General features: G+C 45.2%; 1 protein-coding gene across 1 annotated transcript in view; it reads left to right on the top strand.

Annotated features, from left to right (window-relative positions):
- Positions 1-24,594, top strand: part of rasgrf2b (Ras protein-specific guanine nucleotide-releasing factor 2b) — a 210,223-nt gene that overhangs the window by 154,707 nt on the left and 30,922 nt on the right. The window contains exon 17 of the mRNA XM_067982782.1: positions 22,257-22,363. Within this exon, the coding sequence (XP_067838883.1) occupies positions 22,257-22,363 (107 nt within the window). The remainder of the gene's footprint in view (positions 1-22,256; positions 22,364-24,594) is intronic.

Here is a 24,594-nt window from a genome sequence, read left to right on the forward strand (position 1 = left end):
CAGAGGGTTGTGAATCTTTGGCGTTCCCAACGCCAGAGGGCTGTGGATGCTGAGTCGTTGAATTTTTCAAGGCTGAGATAAATAGATTTTTGGACTCTAGGGGAATCAAGGGATATGGAGATAGGGCGGGAAAGTGGAGTTGAGGTAGAAGATCAGCCATGATCTTATTGAATGGCGGAGCAGGCTTGAGGGGCTGTATGGCCTACTCCTGCTCCTGTTTCTTAAGTTCTTATGTTTCAACTAATAGATGGAGGCCAGAGCACTGGGAGAAGTCGTTTGATCTTTTTCAAATTATGCTGTGGGATCTACTGCACTCACCTGAATGGACACATGGGGGATAATTTTAACCCCCAAGAATGGGTGGGGGGGTTGGGGGCTGGTGGGCAGTAAAAATAGTTTGTTTTTGGAACGGGACTGCATCCCGGCTCCAACGCGCCCACTTCCGGGTTTAACCCAGGCGCGTTAGGATGTACGCGCAACAGAAACCCAGAAGTCCCGCCCGCACTTAAAGCCGGTGGGCCGATACTTAAAGGGGCAATGTACCTCATTGAAATAGTTGAGGTACTTAATTTTTTGTGCATTAGAAATGTAAAACGAATTTAACCTTACCCGTTCTGGTTTCTTAACGCTTCCGATTCATGTCAGACGAAAGCAGGTGGGAAGGGCCGGATCCATGAGGTGAGTGCTTTTATTGCACTGCTTGTGAGCCCGGAGGAGCAGGAGTGCTTCATCCAAGCCCAACATGCAACATGACCCTGTGATTGGCTGCCCCCCACCCCGCAATGGTAGACACTCCCCCCTCATGGTTGACACTCTTTTCCCCCCCAACACAATGGTCGACCACCACCCCCCCCTCCCAGCCTCCATGGTGGACACCCCCCCCCCCCCTCCTACTGTGGTAGACACCCCTCCCCCCTCTCCGATTCATGGCTCCTTTCCCTCCCGACAGGCAACTAACCTGTCATTCTGGCTGCCTGCCACGTGGGAAACCCGGAAGCACAAATACTTACCTTTAATTGAGTTGAAATCATTGATTGCAACGCACTAACCTGACTTCCGGATTCTCCACACGAATATCTATGCATGCTCTGGGTTCCCAGCTCTGATATAAAATCATGCCAATGAGGTCTCATTTTAATGTCTCATCTGAGAAATGGTATCTCGTACAATGCTGCACTGCCTCAGTCCTGCACTGATGTATTATGTGGATCTTCCTGTTCCACAGAACTCTTGGAAAGAGTTTCTGTACTGTCAGTTTCTCTGTGATATTAATAACTATGATTCTGTTGCTATTCCCTCCATGATCCAGAAAACATGGGAAAAATAGATTAAACACGAAAAACTTTTGAATATTTTCCTTCCATCCCTTTAAATTGGGACTACTTGCAGCTTTCCTTTAACGTATAGGTATAATGGACAGAAAAGCTGCTAGGCAGGGCTTCTGCCCAAACATTGGAGAGTGAAATGGGCTTGCCGAAGACCTTCGTTACATGCTGCGTGCATTCTTAGTAAGGCTCCTACTTAAAAGGAGAGCGAGTGATTGGCACATACATTCAGCCCCAACTGAAATCTGCATGGAGTACATTTTCAGCAGAGAGTGACGGGATTGCTAGCCATACAGTTTTCCGGTTCCAGCTTGTGCAGATCCCACCATCGAGAGCAATTCTACCCGGCAGAAAATTTACCCCCGGGTTTCAATCAAATGGAATTTGTTTATATATTTGGAGGCATGGTACAAGTAAAGAAGCTGGCACAGAAAAGATGCAACTGACCACAGTGGGACATTGCCAAACATGACAGCATCGTGGTCAAGAGAGTTGATGAATAAGCAAAACTGACCGTAGCTCCAGAGGACTGTGGAACATGGATTGACGACCTGTAAAATATTTGGAAAACCTAAACTACAACATGTTGAGTTAAGCACAACTTTACTGTCCAGGGCATTGCCTAGAAATAAATTGCTCCAAAGCGAAGACAACCACATCTCAATATCACTATCTGCAAATGGTAAGTGATATATGTAATGACCACTGAGTGCTTTAGTTAGAAATAAATAAATATCATTTCATCATACCTATGTCCATGAAGTATTCAACAATATACACGCCAACAATATTTGATAAACTTTTATGACTCCTCAGATATAATGTCCTGTTTCCATAATGATTTGCTGTGCCTGCAGTAAATTAATTAGTCCAAAATCCTATATTAAGCATTGTCACTTATGTTTCCACAGATCAAATCATCATTTCCACTTCACTGAATTGCTCCAAGAGCCCATCAGCATTTCAGAGAGGGAGAGTGCATCTGATGAAAATAGTATCAAGATAATGAACATACAGCAGCCCCACAAGACACAGGATCTGGGCTCACATTAGTGAATGTACTGCTGAATAACGGGAAGACCTGACAGCTGTGGCTGGATCATCCATAGAGCCATTTTTAGATTACACCTTACAAGCCAGAGCATCTATCACAGAAGCCCGGGGGATATATCAGCCACAGTTGACAGGTACTGACCCTACAATACCCCCATCTCACACAAGAAGGCCATTCATCTGATTTGTGAAGTGGTGCAAAATACATATCCCACTGTACAATCCAACACTTCAAGATGCACAACGGCATGACCATATTGCATACTGTTTTTCAGTTTGGGATAGTACAGTTAGCAAAGTAGGTTAGCTCTCTAGTCAATGTGTTGACCATATTGGTGCAAAGCCAGCAGTCCTTCTCCCCTCATCTCTGGGATGTAAGCTTTGGAAACTTTCTAATTATCCTCTAGAAGCCAGTCTGAGAGTGTCGTGGGGCAATCATCCAGTTCCAGCTGATCCAGAGTCTTACCCCGTGGAGGACTCATCAAGTGGAAGGTCTTCTCAAAGCTTGGCAGCCAGTTCCTCAGTATGTTAGTAAATAGAACACAAGTAGACAGTTTCAATCCCAGACTCAACATGCCCGATATTTACGGGGAGGCGGGGAAATGCATTAGCACGGGGAAAACCGGCAAGGCAGGGGACAATGAGGCCCTGCCGAATTTAACTGCAGGACCTCGTTATAATTTTTTTTCTTCCATTTCCCACCCAGCAGCCGGTCAGATTGACAGGTTGGCCGGCTGCCGGGCGGGAAAACCAGTGGCAGGAGGACCTTGGAGATGGTCCAAACCCAGAAAGCCACTACCACTGCTGTAGGCCTCTCAGGCCCAAATGTGGGAGAATAATCAGATCAAATATATTATCAGGGTCACTGATTTATGAGTATTGACTAAGTCAAGTCCCATTTTTATTGTGTGGTACTTGGGATCAAATTCTGTGACTGCTCATTATTCTCTATTTAAGTTTAACTCACCTTTTTTAAAGCTCAGAACAGCAAGGTGCCAGGTTGGAGGTATGTATCTGAGTATCTGAGCCAGGTATTTCCATTCAGGTGAAATCTCAGCATAAACTAGGTAGGGCAGGCTTTGCACCAGATCTTGGCCCATTTTAGTAGGGTCAAACAAATCTGCATTTTCTGGCAGCCTCCCAGTAGGATTCTCTCCTCTGTCGGAGAGCGAGTCTCGGGGGAGGGGGCTAGGCCCATACCTTTCAGGGCTGTGAAATTTTCAAGTTTTTTTAATTTTAAAAAGTCCCACCTTCATCAATGCAGTCGATCATCCTGTCAGTGACTTCACTAGGCAAGGAGGCCCTTCAAACCTCCGAATCAACCCTGGATGCCTGAACATACTAACACGTCTAGTTATGGCGCAAATGATGGGGTATAGGTTGCATGGCATATTCCAGTCACCCGTGGCAAAAAAATCCTGAAAGCAACAGGGATCACGATTTTCTGCCTTTCCCACTGTTTTGCTTGGCTGCTTGGAAGAGGGCGGGTCATGGGGTATAGCAGCATTGGCAGGGAGGTCCTGAGTTTTGGTATGACCGAGAGGATGATCATCAGGATTTTGGGAGAACTGGGCTCAGGGTCCTGGAGTTCAACAGCAGTAAACTTTGACAATACTGAGACCACCCTCCCACAGTGACAAAAGCTATTTATAGGATCTGGCTTCAAGTGCTTTAAGCGCATTTAAAATGTGACGTTTTGTATTAGTAAGGGGGTTTATGGTTCAAAACTAGCAGTATGGCTAATGGAACTGATGCATCCAAATCCAATGGATCTGAATTTGGCAAAAATTCCAATTAATAAAAGTTGAACCGATTCCAATAACTTTGGGTTTTGACTCTGGGTTCAGCAGTGTTCCTAAATTGTTATTGTGTGGTGAAGTGGGTGAATTATTGACATAGAAGTCATAAACTATCTCAAAGATAGTCTCTGTCTCTGGCAAGGGAAATGTTTACAGTGATTCTCATTTCTATATTGACAAACATCCTTTATAGCTGCAGTATAATCATCATCATTTAAATTTGCTAGAAATGGTAGTTTATTCTGCGAATCATCCACATCACAGTGAGAACCATGCATTAAATACTGAGTCATTTGATTTTTGTCAATGCGAAATGCACAGAACTATACTTAAGGGTCTTAACAGATGGCTGTATATTCATAATTGCAGTTTAGAGCACTGTAATTCATTAATCAGTGTTTTGCAAATTATACTTAAAAATGAAGGTGACATCTTCAAAAATCTTTTCCCCACTCAATCCAAATACAATCATGACTTTTAAGTTAAGTTTATCTTGAAGCAAATGCCAGGTAAATGCGGATACAATGGAGTGGAATTAAAATTGTTCTGACATATGGGTTGTTACTCCACATTTAACATATCATTTAGCACAAAACATTTGCATAAATCAGGAACTCTAGGGTAAAGAAATGTGACCTAAAACAAATTGATCCCAAGATTATCTAGAGAAGGATTTGTTTACCTTATGTTGTTTGGAATTTTTGTAAATGTGTCTTGGCCACCTTCCCTGCTCCTAAACAAAGTATAAATGGATCTGATGGGGTGGGGAATAAATCTAGAATTCTGGGGCATGATTTTAACATGGCGGCGGGATCAATAATCAGGTGGGAAACCCGGAGAAGAAAATCTTGCAGTTTCCCGAGCGATTGCGACTCAATTGAAGCCACTTAACTCAACTTCCGTGTTTTGCGTCCTCAAGCTGCGCAGCGGGTGCACTGCACACCCACATGACTCGTTTAAAGCCCACTATTTAAAGGGCCACTCAAACAATGAATTTTGAAGGAGAAAGGAGGCTACAATGACTATGCAACGTTCCAAAGCCAAGCCAGCACCTAGGTTCTTCGACTCTGCCCTGGAGATATTGCTGGGCACAGTGAGACGCAGGAGGGAGGTGCTTTATCCACCAGGCAGGAGTAAGAAACCTGGTTCTGTTAGAAAGAAGGTGTGGTTGGAGGTGGCAGACCGTGTCAGCAGCAGGAGCACGGTGTCCTGGTCATGGCTGCAATGCAAAAAGAGATTTAATGACCTGATTAGGTCAGGAAAAGTGAGTACAGTTACTGATTGACCTGCATTTTGCGGTGAATATTACCCCCCTCCCCCCTCACACTGCCCTGCGGAGCCTACTCCATCACATCACTCCTCACACCCACTTAAGGCACAGTGTCAAGTTGCCTTCACTTTCTGTGCACCTCTTCACCCCCCCCATTTGTGCACCCGCCTCTCCCACTCACCCCAATCCTGATGGAATGTGATCAATCTGTCGATACTCACCCTCTGAAGCATCTGCTTCATTGTCAACCTGACCCAAAGCAATGCATCCACCAGGTGACCACTTCACCCTCACTCACTCACACGTCTGTACTTTCTCCCCTTGTAGAAGAGAGCGCAGAATGCAGGGGAGAGGGCGAGGACTGGTGGGAGGCCTCCACAAATAGTGACCCTCACAGAGGCGAAGGAGGAGGAGGCCTTGGAGATAAGGCAGATGGAGGAGGGCCTGGCAGTAGGGGATGCCGAGACCGGCACCCTGCAAACATCTGGTGACAGAATTTTAAAATCCCTCACAGACAACATGGATTGATGGTATCAGTGATTGACCTGTTGCACACCTCAGTATGCTCATCGCAACATTACTTCTGCGATGATTCTTAATATTGCTGTATGTTCTCTTCCAGGGCTGTCACAGACTGAAGATTGTCGAGGCCAATTCCTCAGAGGAGCTCCATGCCTCTGGGGGCGCACTGTCACATCTTAGTGAGCCATCCACCAGCCCAGATACTCACACCTCGGAGGGTCCTATGAGAGGTAGTTGGGTTGTCAACTGGTGAGTCAATACACACAAGCTGGCAAGGGCCAGCTGTGGAGAGTCTGTGTCGGTGGGCGCACTCCTCTCAAAGCTCTGCTCAGCTTGGCACAGATGTTGAACCCTGGCGGCCATCCTTTAGAAGGGGAATGATACAGGTACAGGAGCAACTTTGCGAGGGACTGGAAAAGGTGTCATGCACACTCTCCATGTGCCCTCTCAGTCTGGCTGATGTCGTCGATGTGAAAGTTGATGTAGTGGGATGCCCTGACAAACAAGCCATCTGTGACCTGTCGTATACGCTTGTGTGCAGACGACGGAAAGATCCTGGCGATGACACCGGTGGTGCCCTGGAAGGATCTGGAGGTGAAGAACTTGAGGGCTGTGGTGACTTTAACTGAGACAGGCAATGCATGGCTACCAGGCCAATCTGGGAGCAGCACTGCATAAAGGAGCCTGCAGATGTCTGCAACCACCTGGCGGCTCAATCTGAGCCTTCATAGGGACTGTTCCTCAGAGAGGTCCAGGAAGCTCAGTCTCTATCTGTAGACCCTCTCACATGGGTAGTGCCTCATGCGACATCGGGCCCTGCGTTATTCCCCCCTCTGCTCTTCTGCAGGTCCCTGTGGCACACCTCTGTCTTGTGGTGCTGCAACTCCCATAACTGCAAGCCGTTCCTGACGCAGATGGTGATGTGCTCCCCCCCCATACTGATGGTGTCAGTTTGAGGGGGTCCAAAATGCAGGCAAATATATCTGAACAGAAGAATTCTGAGTGTGAGCAAAGAAATCTGAGTCTAAACATTAAGAACTCCCGGCCAAAGGTTTGTTTGAGAGAATTGCTTGCCCTGTTGCAAAAACTCACTTTTTATCCCCATTTGTCAATTACTGGTTTAAATGTCCAGGCTGCTGGCTGCAACTCGCCTCCGTTTCCATGGCGTGTTTCAAAGGCCACGGGAGAAACGCTCAGGCAGAGTTAAAATCGTTTGTCTGCCTCAATCCCCACAAATTTAATTGATTTAAGTATTTCAACGATGCTAATTCCCCCTTTAAATGTCAACCCACCGATTTTAATTGCCGACGGGACTTCCGGGTTTCCGAAGCTCGCGTGCTCCCAGATGCGTCTGGGTGAAATGCATTTTTCAGCGGGTTGAAGCCGGGATTCATTCCCGCTCCAAACTTCAAAAATTTTTACTGCCTCCACCGCCCCCAACCCACCATTCTTCAGGGTTACAATCATGCCCCAGGTGTTTGTTGTAAAAGAAAGCTGATAAGTGAATCATTAGCTACTGTCTTGAGTGCTCCACTCTCCAGGTTGCCTTGTGTATCACCTTATCTTCTGCATCTCACTCCTCAAATATTCAATCCATTGAACCAAGTCAAACTTGCCGCTAAATCAAAAGCTGTATAAAAAGAGAACTGCAGTAAAGTAGAGGGAACATAGGAACAGGAGTAGGCCATTCAGCCCCTCGTGCCTGCTCCGCCATTTGATAAGATCATGGCTGATCTGTGATCTAACTCCATATACCTGCCTTTGGCCCATATCCCTTAATACCTTTGGTTGCCAAAAAGCTGTCTATCTCACATTTAAATTTAGCAATTGAGCTAGTATCAATTGCTGTTTGCGGAAGAGAGTTCCAAACTTCTACCACCCTTTGTGTGTAGAAATGTTTTCTAATCTCACTCCTGAAAGGTCTGGCCCTAATTTTTGGACTGTGCCCCCTACTCCTAGAATCCCCAACCAGCGGAAATAGTTTCTCTCTATCCACTCTATCAGTTCCCCTTAATATCTTATAAACTTCGATCAGATCACCCCTTAACCTTCTAAACGCTAGAGAATTTGTGTAATCTCTCCTCGTAACTTAACCCTTGAAGTCCGGGTATCATTTTAGTAAACCTACGCTGCACTCCCTCCAAGGCCAATATGTCCTTCCGAAGGTGCGATGCCCTGAACTGCTCACAGTACTCCAGGTGCAGTCTAACCAGGGTTTTGTATAGCTGCAGCATAACTTCTGCCCCCTTGTACTCTAGTCCTCTCGATATAAAGGCCAGCATTCCATTAGCCTTATTGATTATTTTCTGCACCTGTTCATGACACTTCAATGATCTATGTACCTGAACCCCTAAGTCCCTTTGGACATCCACTGTTTTTAACTTTTTACCATTTAGAAAGTACCCTGTTCTATCCTTTTTTGATCCAAAGTGGATGACCTCACATTTGTCTACACTGAATTCCATTTGCCACAGTTTTGCCCATTCACCTAATCTATCAATATCGCTTTGTAATTTTATGTTTTCATCTACACTGCTTACAATGCCACCAATCTTTGTGTCATCGGCAAACTTAGATATGAGACTTTCTATGCCTTCATCTAAGTTGTTAATAAATATTGTGAATAATTGAGGCCCCAAGACAGATCCCTGCGGGACTCCACTAGTCACATCCTGCCAATGTGAGTACCTACCCATTGTCCCTACTCTCTGTCGCCTTTCGCTCAGCCAACTTCCTAACCAAGTCCGTACTTTTCCCTCGATTCCATGGGCTTCTATCTTAGCCAACAGTCTCTTATGAGGGACCTTATCAAATGCCTTCTGGAAGTCCATATAAATAACATCCATTGACATTCCCCTGTCCACTACTTTAGTCACCTCTTCAAAAAACTCAATCAGGTTTGTCAGGCACGACCTACCTTTCACAAATCCGTGCTGGCTCTCTCTGATTAACTGAAAATTCTCGAGGTGTTCAGTCACCCTATCCTTAATTATAGACTCCAGCATTTTCCCCACAATAGAGGGAAAACAATTTTTAAAAAAGAAAACTGAAATATAAAAAGATTGAGAAAGGGCCATGTGAGAAGAAGATGGGGGAAATAGCAGAAATATGTGCTTCATTCTTGAGGACGTTTTAAATTCAGTTTTTATTATTGATTTAATAACCCAGGTCTTTTCAAGTGCTGTTCAGTTTTTTGCCGGAGATTTCCTCAGAGCTGCTCCCATTCCGCTACTGTAACTTCACCAGAAGTGCGGCGGAAACCCCGTTTACAAATATAAATAGGGATTGCACCACACGCCCGGTGAAGTTACGGTGAAAGAGCGGGAGCAGCTCCAAGGGAATTCCCAGCCTTCATTTTTAGTATCAAAAACCAGGGGAAGAAATTAGATCTAAAAACCTGGTAAATTTGGAGAAACTAAGTAAAAATCACTTCATTTTGACCAAAAAATTAATAAAAAGGGAGAAAATAGAATATCAGAATAAACTAGCAAGAAATATATAAATGGATTGTAAGAGCTTCTACAAGTATGTAAATAGGAAGAGATCAGCAAAAGTAAACATTGGTCCCTTAGCGGCTGAGACAAGAGAAATTATAATGGGGAATAGGGAAATGGCAGAGATGTTAAACAAATATTTTATATCTGTCTTCACAGTGGAAGATACAAAAAACATACCAGAAATAGTGGGGAACCAAGGGTCTAATGAGAGTGAGGAACTAAAGTAATTAATATCAGTAGAGAGAAAGTACTGGAGAAACTAATGGGACTAAAAGTCAATAAATCCCCTGGACCCGACGGCCTACATCCTAGGGTTCTAAAAGAGGTGGCTGCAGAGATAGTGGATGCATTGGTTGTGATCTTCCAAAATTCCTTCGATTCTAGAACGGTCTCAGCGGATTGAAAGGTAGCAAATGTAACCCCACTATTGAAGAAGGGAGGGAGAGAGAAAACAGGGAACTACAGATCAGTTAACCTGACATCAGTCATCGGGAAAATGCTGGAATCCATTATTAAGGAAGTGGTAACAGGGCACTTAGAAAATCATAAAATGATTAGGCAGAGTCAACATGGTTTTATGAAAAGGAAATTGTGTTTGACAAATTTATTAGAGTTTTTTGAGGATGTAACTAGCAGGGTAGATAAAGGGGAACCAGTGGATGTCGGATATTTGGATTTTCAAAAGGCATTCGATAAGGGGCCACATAAAAGGTTGTTACACAAGATAAGGGCTCGTGGAGTTGGGGATAATTTATTAGTATGGATAGAGGATTGGTTAACGCACAGAAAACAGAGAGTAGGGATAAACAGGCCATTTTCAGGTTGGCAGGCTGTAACTAGTGGGGTACCGCAAGGATCAGTGCTTGGGCCTCAGCTATTCACAATCTATATTAATGACAAAGATGAAGGGACCAAGTGTAATGTATCCAAGTTTGCTGATGATACAAAGCTTGGTGGAAAAGTAAGCTGTGAGGAGGACACAAAGAGTCTGCAAAGGGATATAGACGGATTAAGTGAGTGGGTAAGAAGGTGGCAGATGGAGTATAATGTGGGGAAATGTGAGGTTATTCACTTTGGTAGGAAGAATTGAAAAACATAATTTTTTTAAATATTGAGAAACTATTAAATTTGGTGTCCAGAGAGATTTGGGTGTTCTCACACAAGAAACACAATGGGCTCAATTTTTAGGTGAAGGGTGTTGGGGGCTCCGAAAATCGCTGAAATCCTGAGCAGATTCATAGAAACATAGAAAATAGGAGCAGGAGTAGGCCATTCGGCCCTTCGAGCCTGCTCCATCATTCAATATGATCGTGGCTGATCCTCTATCTCAATACCATATTCCCGCTCTCTCCCCATACCCCTTGATGCCTTTTGTGTCTAGAAATCTATCTAGCTCCTTCTTAAATATATTTAGTGACTTGGCCTCCACAGCCTTCTGTGGTAGAGAATTCCACAGGTTCACCACTCTCTGAGTGAAGAAATTTCTCCTCATCTCAATCCTAAATGTCCTACCCCACATCCAGAGACTGTGACTCCTCGTTCTAGACCCCCAGCCAGGGGAAACGTTCTCCCTGCATCCAGTCCATCTAGCCCTGTCAGAATTTTATATGTTTCAATGAGATCCCCTCTCATTCTTCTAAACTCGAGTGAATACAGTTCAGCTCCAACCCGCTGACTTCCGGGATCCCTAGCGACGCGTCCGGGTGCGCACGCCTCGCAAATGTGGAAGTCCCACGGGCAATTAAAGCCGGCTGGATGATACTTTGCATAGTTTGTCAGCTAGTTGAGGTACTTGAAGTACTTGATTGACTCGACATTTTGGTAGGGGTGCAATTTAGAAGCATCCTCAGCGTGTTTCCTGTGCCGTGGGAAACACTCCCTGTTGCAACAGACGTGTTTCAGCCAGTGGGAGATGCAAATGCTTTTTTGACAGGTGGGGAGAAAGTGTCATTAATTGCAACAGGGCACTCTGTCACTTCAGACAAAGTTTTGGCTGCAAGACCTTTGTGTTTTCACTCAAAATTCTTACTTTACACCCAAAACTCTGCTGTTCAAACATGTTTAACTACTTTGCGGGCCCCCTAGAACTCACACAGTCAGGCTGCATTCACCACTACATCTGAGGATGAGCAACATCACCAGCCTCGCCAGGCATGGCGTCCACCTCCACCACGTGGAGCTCCACAACACAGTGCTGTGCCACAGGCACCTGCACAAGAGCACAGAGGGAACAACAGAGAGAGCGATGTCGCAGGAGACACTACCCTCGCAACAGGGTCCACAGATCGAGGCTCAGCTTCCTGGACCTCTCTGAGGAGCAATGCATACAGAGGCTCAAATTGAGTCGCCAGGTAGTCGCAGACATCTGCAGCCTCCTTCATGCCAAGCTGCTCCCGGCTGGGCAGAGCAGCATCTCCTTACCCGTTGCTGTCAAAGTCACCACTGCCCTCAACTTCTTCACCACCGGATCATTCCAGGGTGCCACGGAGTCATCGCCAGGGTCTCTCAGTCGTCTGCAGACGAGTGCATAAGGCAGGTCACCGACTGCTTGTTTCGCAGGGCCTTGCACTGTGTCAACTTCCCCATGGATGACCTCAGCCAGACGGAGAGGGCAGTGGGATTCCACACTGTGTCTGGCTTCCCAAGGGTGCAGGGTGTAATCAATTGCATCCATATAGCAATACGAGCACCTCCACACGAGCCAGGACTGTTCATCAACAGGAAGGGGTATCACTCCATCAACACTCAGCTCGTTTGTGACCGCCGCAAAAGATTCATTCATGTGTGCGCCAGATTCCCTGGCAGCTGCCACGATTCCTTCATCCTCCGGGAATCCAACATCCCGCCCCTCTTCCACACACTGAACACCTGTAAGGGCTGGCTCCTTGGGGACAAGGGATACCCTCTGCACATGTGGCTCATGATACCCCTGAGGAACCCCATCACCGAGCAACAGCGTCGATATAATGACAGCCACATCGCTACCAGGTCTACAATTGCGCATGCTATAGGGCTGCTCAAGATGCGCTTCAGGTGCCTTGATTGTTCTGGGGGAGCGCTTCAATACGCACCAGACAGAGTGGGACGCATTATAGTCGTGTGTTGTGCCCTGCACAACATGGCACAATAGAGGGGGTGCTGCTTGAGGAGGCCCCATCCACAACTGCCATCCACATTGAGGAGGGGAAGGAGGAGGAGGAGCAGGAGGAACCCACGGGCAGAGCAGTGGCTCACCTGGCTGCTCGTGAGGCCAGGGAGTCACTGATATGTGAACGGTTCTCCTAACATTAGACAGTGTGAAGAGTCCAGTCCTCACACCACCTGGATAGAGCAGCGGCCACACCAGCAGCCCTCCCCTCCCTGCACAAAACAGTCCTGCAACTACACATACATCCACTGTAGAGTGACCCAATGGCTGCCATCAAGTGTCGGCGTTCATGGTGAACCTCACGAGAGGGCCCTAATTACAGAAGCCAGTCAAGAATTGCCAAAGCTTGGCAGTAGTGGTGACAATAATAATATTTAATGTGAGTTTAACAAAAAGCAAATATAAATAAAAAACATGACCAACCATCAAACATCCTTGTACATCCCCTGCGTGCTGACAAATCCTTCGCCTTTCGCTTCCGACTACTTCTACGTGGTGCATCCCCTGTGGCTGCAGCAGAGGTAGTGGCAGGTTGCTCTTGTTCATGCCCTGACCAATTAGATGCTTTGGGCCATCGCCCTCTGGGCTTTGGTGCCCGTGAGGGCTCCTCCAAAGACTGCTCCACCTGCACCGGTGCAGGGGCAGACTCGGCCAGCTGGAGAGGAGGCAGCATTGCAGATACTGGTTGAGAGAGAGGAAACAGGTGAGACGTGGGAGCGCTTTGATTGGTGTCCCGACTTCATTGTCCCCTTTCGCCATCATCCGTCCCCTGGGCCAGGCCCACATCACTCCTACCACTCTGTTGGACAACAGTTTGGAGGATATGTGTGAAGCCTTGTAAGGCCAGTGCCAGTGTATCTGTCTGCCTGTTTAAGGTGGCAGAGTGTTGTTCATCCTGAGTCCCAACTGCCGTTATCAGGGCCTGAATGGACTCATTTGTGAGCTGTGCTTGAAGCTCAATGGAGGCTAGCCTTCCCTCCATTGCAGACATTCCTGCACTTACCCACGACAGTATGTCAGAGATACTGTCACGTCCCTGTGACACTATCTCAGAGATACCCTCACCTCCCTGTGACAGTATCTCAGAGATTCCCTCCCGTACCTGTGCCACATTTGACGCATGCAGGAGTTGGACTCCTCCATCCTCTGCACTATTGTGGAGAGTGCGCGTGGCACCTGTTCCAGCACCTCGCAAATGTGCTGCTGCCCCTCGATTATTCTTCTTTTAAAGGATGGCCCCCAGGGTTCAGCATCTGTGTCCAGCTGAGCAGAGCCTGGAGAAGAGTGCTCCCACCAATGCAGACTCTATGCAGCTGCCCCTGCCACCAGAATCTGCTCGTGCTCACATCTGTGTGGTAACTCACCATGTGCGACCCCAACTAACTGCGGACTAGGACCCACCGAGGTGTCAGTATTTGCGCTGGTGGATGGCTCGCTCAGATGTGACGGTGCCCCCTCAGAGGCTGGCAGGTCCTCTGAGGAATCGGCCTCTGCTGTCACAGCGGTTGCTGAAGGCCCTGTAAGAGAACAGAAGGCAATATTAAGCATGATCACAGATGTGTCATGTTGTGATGAGCATACTGAGGTGCTGAAGATGGCATGGCATGTTAACGTCAATTCATATTGTGTGTGCTGAATGTTAAAGTTATGTCACCAGACATTTGTCGGGTGCCAGTCTCGGCGTCCCCGGTGGACAGGTGCTCGAAGGTGCGGCTCACCTCCTGCTCCGCATCTGTGAGGACGACGATCTGTTGCGGCCCCCCTCCGGTCTTCGCCCTCTCCCATGCGTTCTGGGCTCTCTTCTCCTATAAGGGGAGAAAGTAGAGAGGTGTGAGTGAGGGATGGTGACGTGGCCAACCGATGAATGCATTAGTTTGGGTGTGACTGACCATGAAAGAGATGCATCAGAGGGTCAGTATGAGACAGAGCCGTGACATTGAATGAGGATTGGGTTGAGTGGTAATGGTGGGGTGATTAATGGGGAGGTGAGGAAGTGCTGAGGAAGTGCAGGTAAGTTGAGGATAAGCCTTAAGTGGGTGTGAGGAGTGATGTGATAGAGTAGTGTTGGCAGTGCAGAATGATTTGGGGGGTGGGGGCGGTGATGTGGAAGACGGAATGTAGGAGAATCAGTACGTGTACTCACTTTGGCTGACCTAGTAAGGTCATTGAAGTGCTTCCTGCACTGGATCCAGGTGTGGGATATGTTGCTGCTGCTGGTGACCTCCTCTGCCACCTCGAGATAGGCCTTTATGGTGGCAGAGACAGGCCACTTCCTCCCGTCCATCAGGTAGAAGACATCCCTCCTCCTCCTCACCCCATCCAGTAGCACCTGGAGTGAGGCATCGCTAAATCTAGGAGCAGCCTTTCCCCTCTGCTGCTCCATTGTGGGTGTTTGCTCCAGGAGCAGCAATTGGAGGACTACCCCTTTAAATAGAGCTCCTCCAGCTGACAGCCTGTGATGCGGGTGCGCAGTCCGCCCGCTGCGCAGCTTTCGGACGGCAAAGCCGGAAGCCATGTTAAGTGGCACCAATTGACCAGCGATTGTGTGGGAAACGGACAAATTTTATTGGACGGGTTACCCACGAGCCCAATCGCCCCCTCTCTGCCATCCCGCCTCCCCGCTAATATCGGGGCCAATAGTTTACATTGCAGGTACCCAAGCAATAAGGAAGGCAAATGGCATGTTGGCCTTTATTGCAAGGGGGTTGGAGTATAAGAGTAAGGAAGTCATACTACAATTTTACAGGGCTTTGGTGAGACCTCACCTGGAGTACTGTGTACAGTTTTGGTCTCCTTATCTAAGGTAGAATATACTTGCCTTAGAGGCGGTGCAATGAAGGTTCACTAGATTGATTCCTGGGATGAGAGGATTGTCCTCAGAGGCGAGGTTGCGTAGAATGGGCCTATACTCTCTGGAGTTTAGAAGAATAAGAGGTGATCTCATTGAAACATACAAAATTCTGAGGGAGCTTGACAGGGTAGATGCTGAGAGGTTGTTTCCCATAGCTGGAGAGTCTAGAACTAGGGGGCATAGTCTCCGGATAAGCAGTTGGCCATTTAAGGCTGAGATGAGGAGGAATTTCTTCACACAGAGGGTTGTGAATTCTCTACCTCAGAGGGCTGTGGATGCTCAGTTGTTGAATATCTTCAAGGCCGAGATAGATAGATTTTTGGAATCTTGGGGAATCAAGGGATATGGGGATCAGGCAGGAAAGTGGAGTTGAGGTAGAAGATCAGCCATGATCTTATTGAATGGCGGAGCAGGCTCGAGGGGCCATATGGCCTACTCCTGCTCCTATTTCTTATGTTCTTATTTTGAATGTCAAGGAAACAAGCAAGAGACCAACAAAAAGGCGCAGTTACACCACATGACAACCTTCAATTATTTACACAGTTCAGGGACACCACTTTTATGGGCCTCAGTGGCAGTTCCAAATGTTCGGCAAGCGTCTGCTCGCAGCAGTTGCATTAAACTATGTTTGCCAAGATTTGTTCACCTGGAATCTTGGATGTAGTCATGTCTGGAAAACATTCTCAGTATCAGCTAAGCCAGATGAAATACTGAGGTAGTGCAACAGATTCAGGGGAACAAAAAAATAACAGCAATTTGCAATTTTTCGTGTTCTTTTTAAATTGTTCAGGTAGGCATTACTGTAGTCAACAGATGGAGGATTTACAGGGCAACATTTTGTTTCTGTTTTGGAATTATTAGTGTGCATTTTCCCGTCTTTAAAACTTTACATGGTGCAGGCAGGAAAGAAATCGCATAAGAATAGTGTTGCTCCTTGTCATTACACAATTACAATCCACCAACCGGGAAAAAAAGGAACTTATCAGTGAAAAATTGTAAAAAAAACACACAATCCTAATGGTCCCCATATAAAGCCCAGATGCCAACTGTGGCCCTTACAAGCCTCTGTCACATCAACACCTTCCGTATAGAGGACGGGAACAGCAAACTCCAGAGATTTGTAATTTATTCCAAGCATGCTTTTTTGTTAACAAAAAGCTCATTTCTTTCTTTCCAATACAAAAACAGATGGTTTTTTTTGGCTTTCAGCCAGGCAGAACTAATGTTTCATCCCTGGGCTCCATGCCTTTTCTCCCTTACAGAAGGTGAAGGCCCAAATGAGCTTACATTCAATTTCATACATTAGGCTTTTTAATCTTGTATTCATTTATATCAACATGGTGTCAAGCTAAATACCTTTACTCCAGGTTTTCATCTGGAGCAAGCCCTTGTGGTCAGTGATACAGTCTTATATAAGTACACATGGTGGATGCAATCACTTCAAATTGTGCCCTGACTACTTCAATGTTATATTGTTATATTCTGAGTATTCCGTATTTGTGAAGCTAATCTGGATTTGCAACATTTGTACATTTACATTTTTATGTTGTCTACTTTTACTTGCTATTTTGTCTTATCTTACATGTAGATTTCCTTTTCATTTTACTATTGCACATTCTAATTGTATTTTGTGATCTTGTCTGCAGGGCCCCAGTGGAAATTAGCTTTGAAAAGCTAATCGGGTTTTAACTTAAATAAAAGATTTGTTCTTAAATAGCTCAGTTTTTTCCTACAGCTGTTATAGTGAGCTGAAAGTTGTGTTTGAGGATGACAAATAACAATGAAAGAGGATGGATAATCTAATAATAATCATCAGAGTTAATTAAGCCAAAGGAATTTACTTGAATAATAACACTATACCTCACTATCTCAGTGTCGTATCAGTCTTTACTATGCTTATACTTGAAGCCAAGTCCTTTTCAAGCTAAGATGTTTAAAACAAAATACTATTTATGAATCAATTTATACTGTATGTGTTTGATACTATACAGTGCCTTCCAAAATGTTTTTGGACATCCCCATATAAAAACTAATGGTCCCAAAGTCCAATAGCACTGCTGCGCTGCCGGAAGTGAGACAGGGTGGAACAAGTTGTTGTTGTTGCCAGGACATCCCAGTCCTGATTCTGTCCTTCATTTCAGGGTCAGCTAATTTGAATATATGGAGGTGTGCAGGTTTTGCAAATTCTGCCTGCAACACCTCAGGTTTATTGGGGATGGGCAGTAAACTGGTGCAGTGTAGATAGATAGGACCCAAACGGGCCCTGAATGGCTGGTGGGGGTGGGGGTTGGGTGTAGCAGGGACAGCCACCGACCTGTGCAGAAACAAGATATTGAACCTGCTGCTACTTAGAGGGCCAATGGAAATACAGGAGGAAGCAGGAAACCTGGGTGAGAAGAACGGCGGACAGATCAAAGAATCGAGCAGCATACTTCAGGAAGTTGGACCTGAATGCCCTTCTAATGGATATAGGGAGCAGGCAGGATGGCCTTTTGGACATGAGGGCCAGAGACCCACCAAAAATGTGGTATGCACTCTGTGGTCGGAGGTGACTGTGGCAGCGAGTGCCATTTCCTTAACCCCTAAAACTCTTTTGCAGTGCCAGAAAAAGTTTAATGACCTCACCAGAGCAGCCAATGTAAGCTACCTGATTGCTCTGACCTTTCCTTGCATTCTCTTTATATGTGTAGCACTTGTTCATCATTACCTTTATAGAACACTGGGACTGTAGTCTGAACCACTGATCCCTTCTCTCAACCTATATCACCTGCTAACTACTAATACACCTTCCCTCACAGTGTGTGATGCATGAGTAAGCCTCTCTAGCACCTCACACTTTTCCTTTCTTTATTTTTGCCCCTCAGATAACCTGCTGTATCCAACTGTCGTAACAAAAAGGCCCTGACCAGCCTGTACTAGAAAACTCAAGTCTTATTCTCTTATCTCTCACAGGAGAAGGTAGTCCATAACCACCAGGAATTTCAGGCTATTGGTGGTGGTGTCCTTGACAATAGACCTCTGACCCCTCATGAGGAAGAAGCCCTGACAATCCTGGGTTGGTATGCAGCCAAACCTGCTGGGGATGGAGACATAAGAGGGCCAGTGGCAGGTTTGTCTACGCCATTTAGAGCTTGCCTGTATAATAGCTTGGGAGCACAAACGCCATAGCAAGAAACATGATTTGCCATCTTCAAAAGCTACAGAAGAACTACTAAGGTAGCTGCATAGCAGTATAACATATTTTCATTTTATTTTCCTCTAGATAACTCAAAGCAAGATTCCATTGATGAGGAGGAAGAAGAAAGAGGTCAACAGCCTTTTACCTCTGTCCAACCAGCTACATCCTCACCCATGCCATCATTCACCCTTTTTCTTTCATTCACCAGCCCAGAGAGATTCAGTCGTGAAGTTGTAGGTAGTTCCAATGAGGGTTTTTCACTGGGTGAGAGACAACACATGGAGAGGAGTTAGAGGTGAAAGTGGGATCTGGCAGTGGGAAGCGGAGGCTGTGCAGAGATTAGGCATTGGCTCCAGATGCTGTGGACTCAGATTATTCCTGCTCTAAGATAAAGGATGCTGGATGAGCATCAATCTCACATGGACCATCTCAGAGGGCCTGAGACAGATGGCAAGAGTTATGGCAGAGTCCAATGCCATCCTCAGTGCCAATACACAATACAGCATTACCTGGAACGGTAATGCTCCAGGAACATCTGCATCCATGGCTCCTGGCAGGGAGACATCCAGAACAAGTGTATTCAATGTGGGTTTTGACCACTGGTTTCCAGGACTTGGGGTTTGTTTGGAGAAAATGATGGCAACCAGTTTCTGACAAATTCGGGGCACCATCTCTCAGGGCCTGCTGGATCGAGCTGATACCATCGGATCTGCCTTCCCACTAATCAATTGGCAGATCAAGGACCGGGCATGGCTAAAATCCACCCTCGTAATGCCATCCTCTCTCCTGATGACAGCTCGTGTGACTTTTCAAGTCAGCCCCCTCAGATACCTACAGGCTGACAATGCACCTGCAGTAGTGATGCAGTCAGCTGAAGAGTCCTCCCAGAACTCAAAAGCCCTGCGATCATGGTCACCTCAGTCCCAAGAGGCCCATGATATCACAATGCAACCAAGCACCTCTGGCCTCCCTGGCCCTAAGAAAGCACCTCAGCACAGCAACAGGATAGGTGTCAGAACAGCACAGAGATTCACCATGGTGGTTATAAGAATCGCCAATTGTAAATATATATGTGCACAGTCAAACCACTTTGTGATCTGACTTCCAATGTTCTGAGGTATGTCTTCTTTTCTGGGATGTTGGGAGGTCGCTTTGCAATGGGATACACAGTTCCTTCAATGCCTCCTTAATGAACCTTTGCCTCCTTAAGCAGATCTTTTCTGATACATTCTCAAGTGGGTGACATGGACTGTAGACTGGTGGAAGGGCACCTCCTAATTGATCTCCTTCTCTTTTGGTGTAGCCTTATTCAGTGTATCCCATTTCCTCATTCTCCTACTCCTGTTCTGCGCCCATCATAGGAATGCCCAAAGTGAACCCCAGGGTATTGGCTCCATAACAGAAGGGTGGGAAGCAAAATATTTCCCTGTCCAAAACTATTGAAAGCCAGCTTGCAGAATCCTTTCTTAGCAGCACAGCTCAAAAAAGATTTTTTTCTAATCACTCCAGTCAAAGCTGATATTTCAGACAAATTTTCAGTCTCTTCCTGGTTTGATTAGTCATGCAGGTAACTTAATCCTCTTTTATAAAGGCCTTGGAACATAGGAACAGGAGTAAGCCATTCAGCTTCCTTGAGCCTGCTCCACCATTCAATTAGATTATGGCTGATCAGTACCTCAACTCTACTTTCTCACCTTAGCTCCATATCTCTTGATACTTCTACCTAACAAAAATCTATCATTCTCAGTCTTGAAAGCTCTAATTGTTCTAGTATCCACAGCCTTTTGGGGGAAAAGAATTCCTGATTTCTACCACCCTTTGTGTGAAAAAGCGCTTCCTGATTTCCCTCCTAAATGGCCTGGCTCTAATTTTAGTTCAGAATTTAATCAAAGTTAAGAATTTATGGGACAACAGGTTTTGCCGTCATTATCTTGATATTTGCATACATGAAGCACTCTGGGGGTGGGCGAATCTTCTGCCAGCAGTCATTGACTGGAGTTTAGTGTGTATTGTAGAATGAGTGGAACTCTATCTTATCTGACTTAAGCCCCGAGTTCTGGCTCCCTACAAAAAACTACAACAGTTTTGCCCCCCAAAAATCATGGAATTTCAGGTCCTAATAGATTATATAAAAATTATCTATCATTTACAAGATTTACTTATATACAGTACTTTTATATAGAACTTCCTTTAATTCCGTACCATGTGTACATACTTCTCACTATTCTTGTTAGAATGGCCCAGAAATTGCTGGAATGGCGAATCTCACAGCGAGCCGCATGAATTGGATTTTTTACCTCACCCTTCAGATCGCACTACGTTTGCACCGCAAATTGCTGCAAATGCAAATTGATAACCGCGCGATGATGTCAACAGGACATCTGGGACTTCATTAACATCGTGCCCAATGGTCTATCTCCTTAATGAAATTTAAGGTTAGAGAAAGAAACAGAGCGAATGACAGAGAAGGAAATAGGGGGAATTAGAGACAAATTAGATACAGAAAGAGAAATAAAGAGAGGGAAAGAAAGGGAGTGGATTAAGAGAGAGAAAAAAAGACAAAGGAAAAGTAAGAAATTCAAAAAAGCAAGCAGAAGAAAAGGGCATTGGAACCCAGCTGTGTTTGTGAATTGTCATTGGTCCTTGAGAATTAGTAATGAGCGAATGGTAGGGTAGATTTGTGAAATATATAATCATCCTTACTCATATACTGTATCCCAAAATTATTTTTTGAAGTAAATCTATCTAATTTGCATTTCTGAGTGTCAAAACAGGCTTTGCATCCTGAAAATTATTGTCTTCCGACACTGACAGAAGTGTGGATGGCAAGACTGGCACAAAAGTACTGCCAAGACCGATTTAAAAAAAAGTTTTAAAAACCTCTAGGATCAATTCATTGCCTGCTAGAGTGAGAATCAACAGCTTCATTAATTCCCTATTTGGGCCTCCAAGGTTGAGTTTCACATCAGGACCATAAATCACATCATTACCAGGGTCCTTATGACATGAATTTACCAGCCCTAATTGGCAGCGGCGAGATACATTTGCATTTACGGTGCAAATCCAGCAATTTTATGATGTGCGCTTAATTTCAATGGGGAGGCACACGGTGAATTTTCGGTTTTGCCGAGGCTAACAGCGGAGCGGCACAAATCGTCCAGCAATTTATGGTGAATCGGAACTCATGGCATATCTCTTCTTCACCACAAATTGTTGGGCTTTTTACACACTAATAATAGCGGGCATCGTGAACTCGCAAGTTTTTTTCCAGCAATTTCTGGGTCAATATGTCATCAGCAGAAATTTATGGTATCAAATGGAAAATTTGTCTGCCTTCTATTTTGATTTCACATCCATTCATCACAAAGTTGACTTTGAATGGCTAGTCAATATGGGAGACTTTACAGAGAGGTGATATCCCATTGTTGCTGTATTCAAAGTCAATCCACTGATTTCCTTCAGCAAGGACTTCTTGCTGGCTGCTAGTAAGAGGCTGACCCTGAACCTAAACTTTTCTAAGGGATTATTTCTGGTTTGATACTGATACATAAAAAGACAATGATTTATGGTTGTTTTCTGTTACACTAAAACTGTCCTTTTCCCCTTTTTGTAGGATTTAACAACTCAGACCGCATATGTGACAAAGAGTTTATAATACGTAGGGCAGCTACAAACCGTGTTTTGAATGTCCTTCGACACTGGGTTTCCAAGCACACTCAGGTACAGAATTTTAGAGCATTAGAACAGTGGCACACAACACAAATTCAGTCAAATCCCATTAAGTAACTAATGTGGTTGTAATTTAATAGATTGTTGGACTAATACGTCATGCAGGTAGCTCTGTGAATATGGTAACTGTGTGAAAAAGTTTTTGTGTGACTAGATTAACCCACAAAATCATTTAGTCAACAGCGGTAAACCCAGGTGTCAGTAGAAAGTGGTTTGGGATGTTCCATGGGAAACCAACAGCTCTGTGATCCCATCCCAACATGTCATGCCCTATTCATCAGGTGCTCCAGGAATATATTTAAATGAGTTTTCTGTGACTGTACTTCTTTGGGACCTTTGGTTGTTCCGGCCCTATACTAAGAATCAGAGCCTCTAACAGAGTCTCATTTTTTCCTGTTTTCACTTCTGCTTTCCAGTAAGATATATTCTCCAATCTTTTCTGCTGAGAATTATTTCTTGAATCAGTTGACAGTCACAATTCCTAACACAGCATTAGTGCCACCTATTCTTCATTGTTAAAGAAAAAATTCACTACCCAGCACCTCCCTTCTGCACCTGCTGCAGAGTGCAACAATTCCTATCTCGAGCAAGGCTACACTCCATGCAGTGACAACTCATTGTCCACATTCAAATTTGATGGATGATATTGCTCAGAAATAGATCTGATGATGCCTATTGCCCCTCTTTGGTCCCTTATGTTAACTGTATCCATGTGATTTATATCAATTAGTGTTAATTGAATTCAGGTGGTGCGTATCAACTGGGAACTCTCTTGTATTCATTTATAACAGAGCTGATCTAGGGTGTGGTGTGGATGTTATGTGGAGCTCTGTGAATAAAGGCTTGGAAAGCAACTGAAGACTAGTCTCTAGTATTCTATCCTTCACCACCTGGCTATCCAATTTATTATACCTTGTTTCTTGGGATAGAATGTTTCTGAATACCTTGTTTGCATTCTTCCCTTCCCTCTAATCCCGAGAATTTTACAGAAGGTTCAGGTGGAGGGAGCAATATCCAAACCCGCCAAAAATGTCTGATTCTCAGACCTGCTAAAACAAAGTGTTGTTCTATAACTAGGGCCTAGAAATTCGATCGCGCTGCACCCATTTTGTGGGCGCTACACAGAGACCTAAGCCTCCAATATGGCGTGCAGGAAGTGCGTGCTCATTTCAAGCTGGAAGTGTGCCGCACACCATATTAGAATCATAGAATCATAGAAGTTTACAACATGGAAACAGGCCCTTCGGCCCAACATGTCCATGTCGCCCAGTTTATATCACTAAGCTAGTCCCAATTTCCTGCACTTGGCCCATATCCCTCTATACCCATCTTACCCATGTAACTGTCCAAATGCTTTTTAAAAGACAGAATTGTACCCACCTCTACTACTGCCTCTGGCAGCTCGTTCCAGACACTCACCACCCTTTGAGTGAAAAAATTGCCCCTCTGGACCCTTTTGTATCTCTCCCCTCTCACCTTAAATCTATGTCCCCTCGTTAGAACGAGCTTCTCCATAGGCATCCAGAGCACACACCAGAACTATTTAAAGTAATGAATAACATGTTTATATTAGGGTCCTTCACTTCTTGGAAGACCCTTTTCCGATTTTGATATGTCCTGCGCCTTATGTCTAGTTATGCCTTGTAAATAACTTGTTGGAGGAATAAGATCCAGGTGTCAGATGGTTGCAAGAGCAAAGCTAAACAACATGAGGAACAGATGGCTGAAAGTGGACACAAGCTCTTTGTCCCAGTCCTAATTCCTACTAAACCTCACTTACACTATAAAGTTTGATACAGTGTTAGGGTGAAATTGCTGTAGGCAATAACGAATTGGCTTCAATGGAGAAGAAAATTGTGCATATGTAAAACAAGTGGCCGATTCGCTTTTACCTACCACCGTGCTACCACCCAAGACCAATCTGAGCCCCAATGAATCTGGTATAGACTGTACTCCAGAGTAGATCATGGTGCCTAAATCACCCAGAACTATGTCACACACAACAGATGTAAAACACCACTGCTCTGCAACAACACCAGAAAATGCTGCAAATATACAGCATCCACTGTCATCCTCTGTAAAGAGAAGAGACAAGTTAACATTTTTGGGGATAACCCATCATCAGAACGGTCAGTTTGGCAGGTTCACTTGTCAGTTATGCTGCAAGTTTTGCATTGATGTGATGTGAAAACTGAATCACATTGACACAGAAACTGCAGTGT

This window comes from Heptranchias perlo, chromosome 4 (genome assembly GCF_035084215.1).
Source record: "Heptranchias perlo isolate sHepPer1 chromosome 4, sHepPer1.hap1, whole genome shotgun sequence".
NCBI lineage: Eukaryota > Metazoa > Chordata > Chondrichthyes > Hexanchiformes > Hexanchidae > Heptranchias > Heptranchias perlo.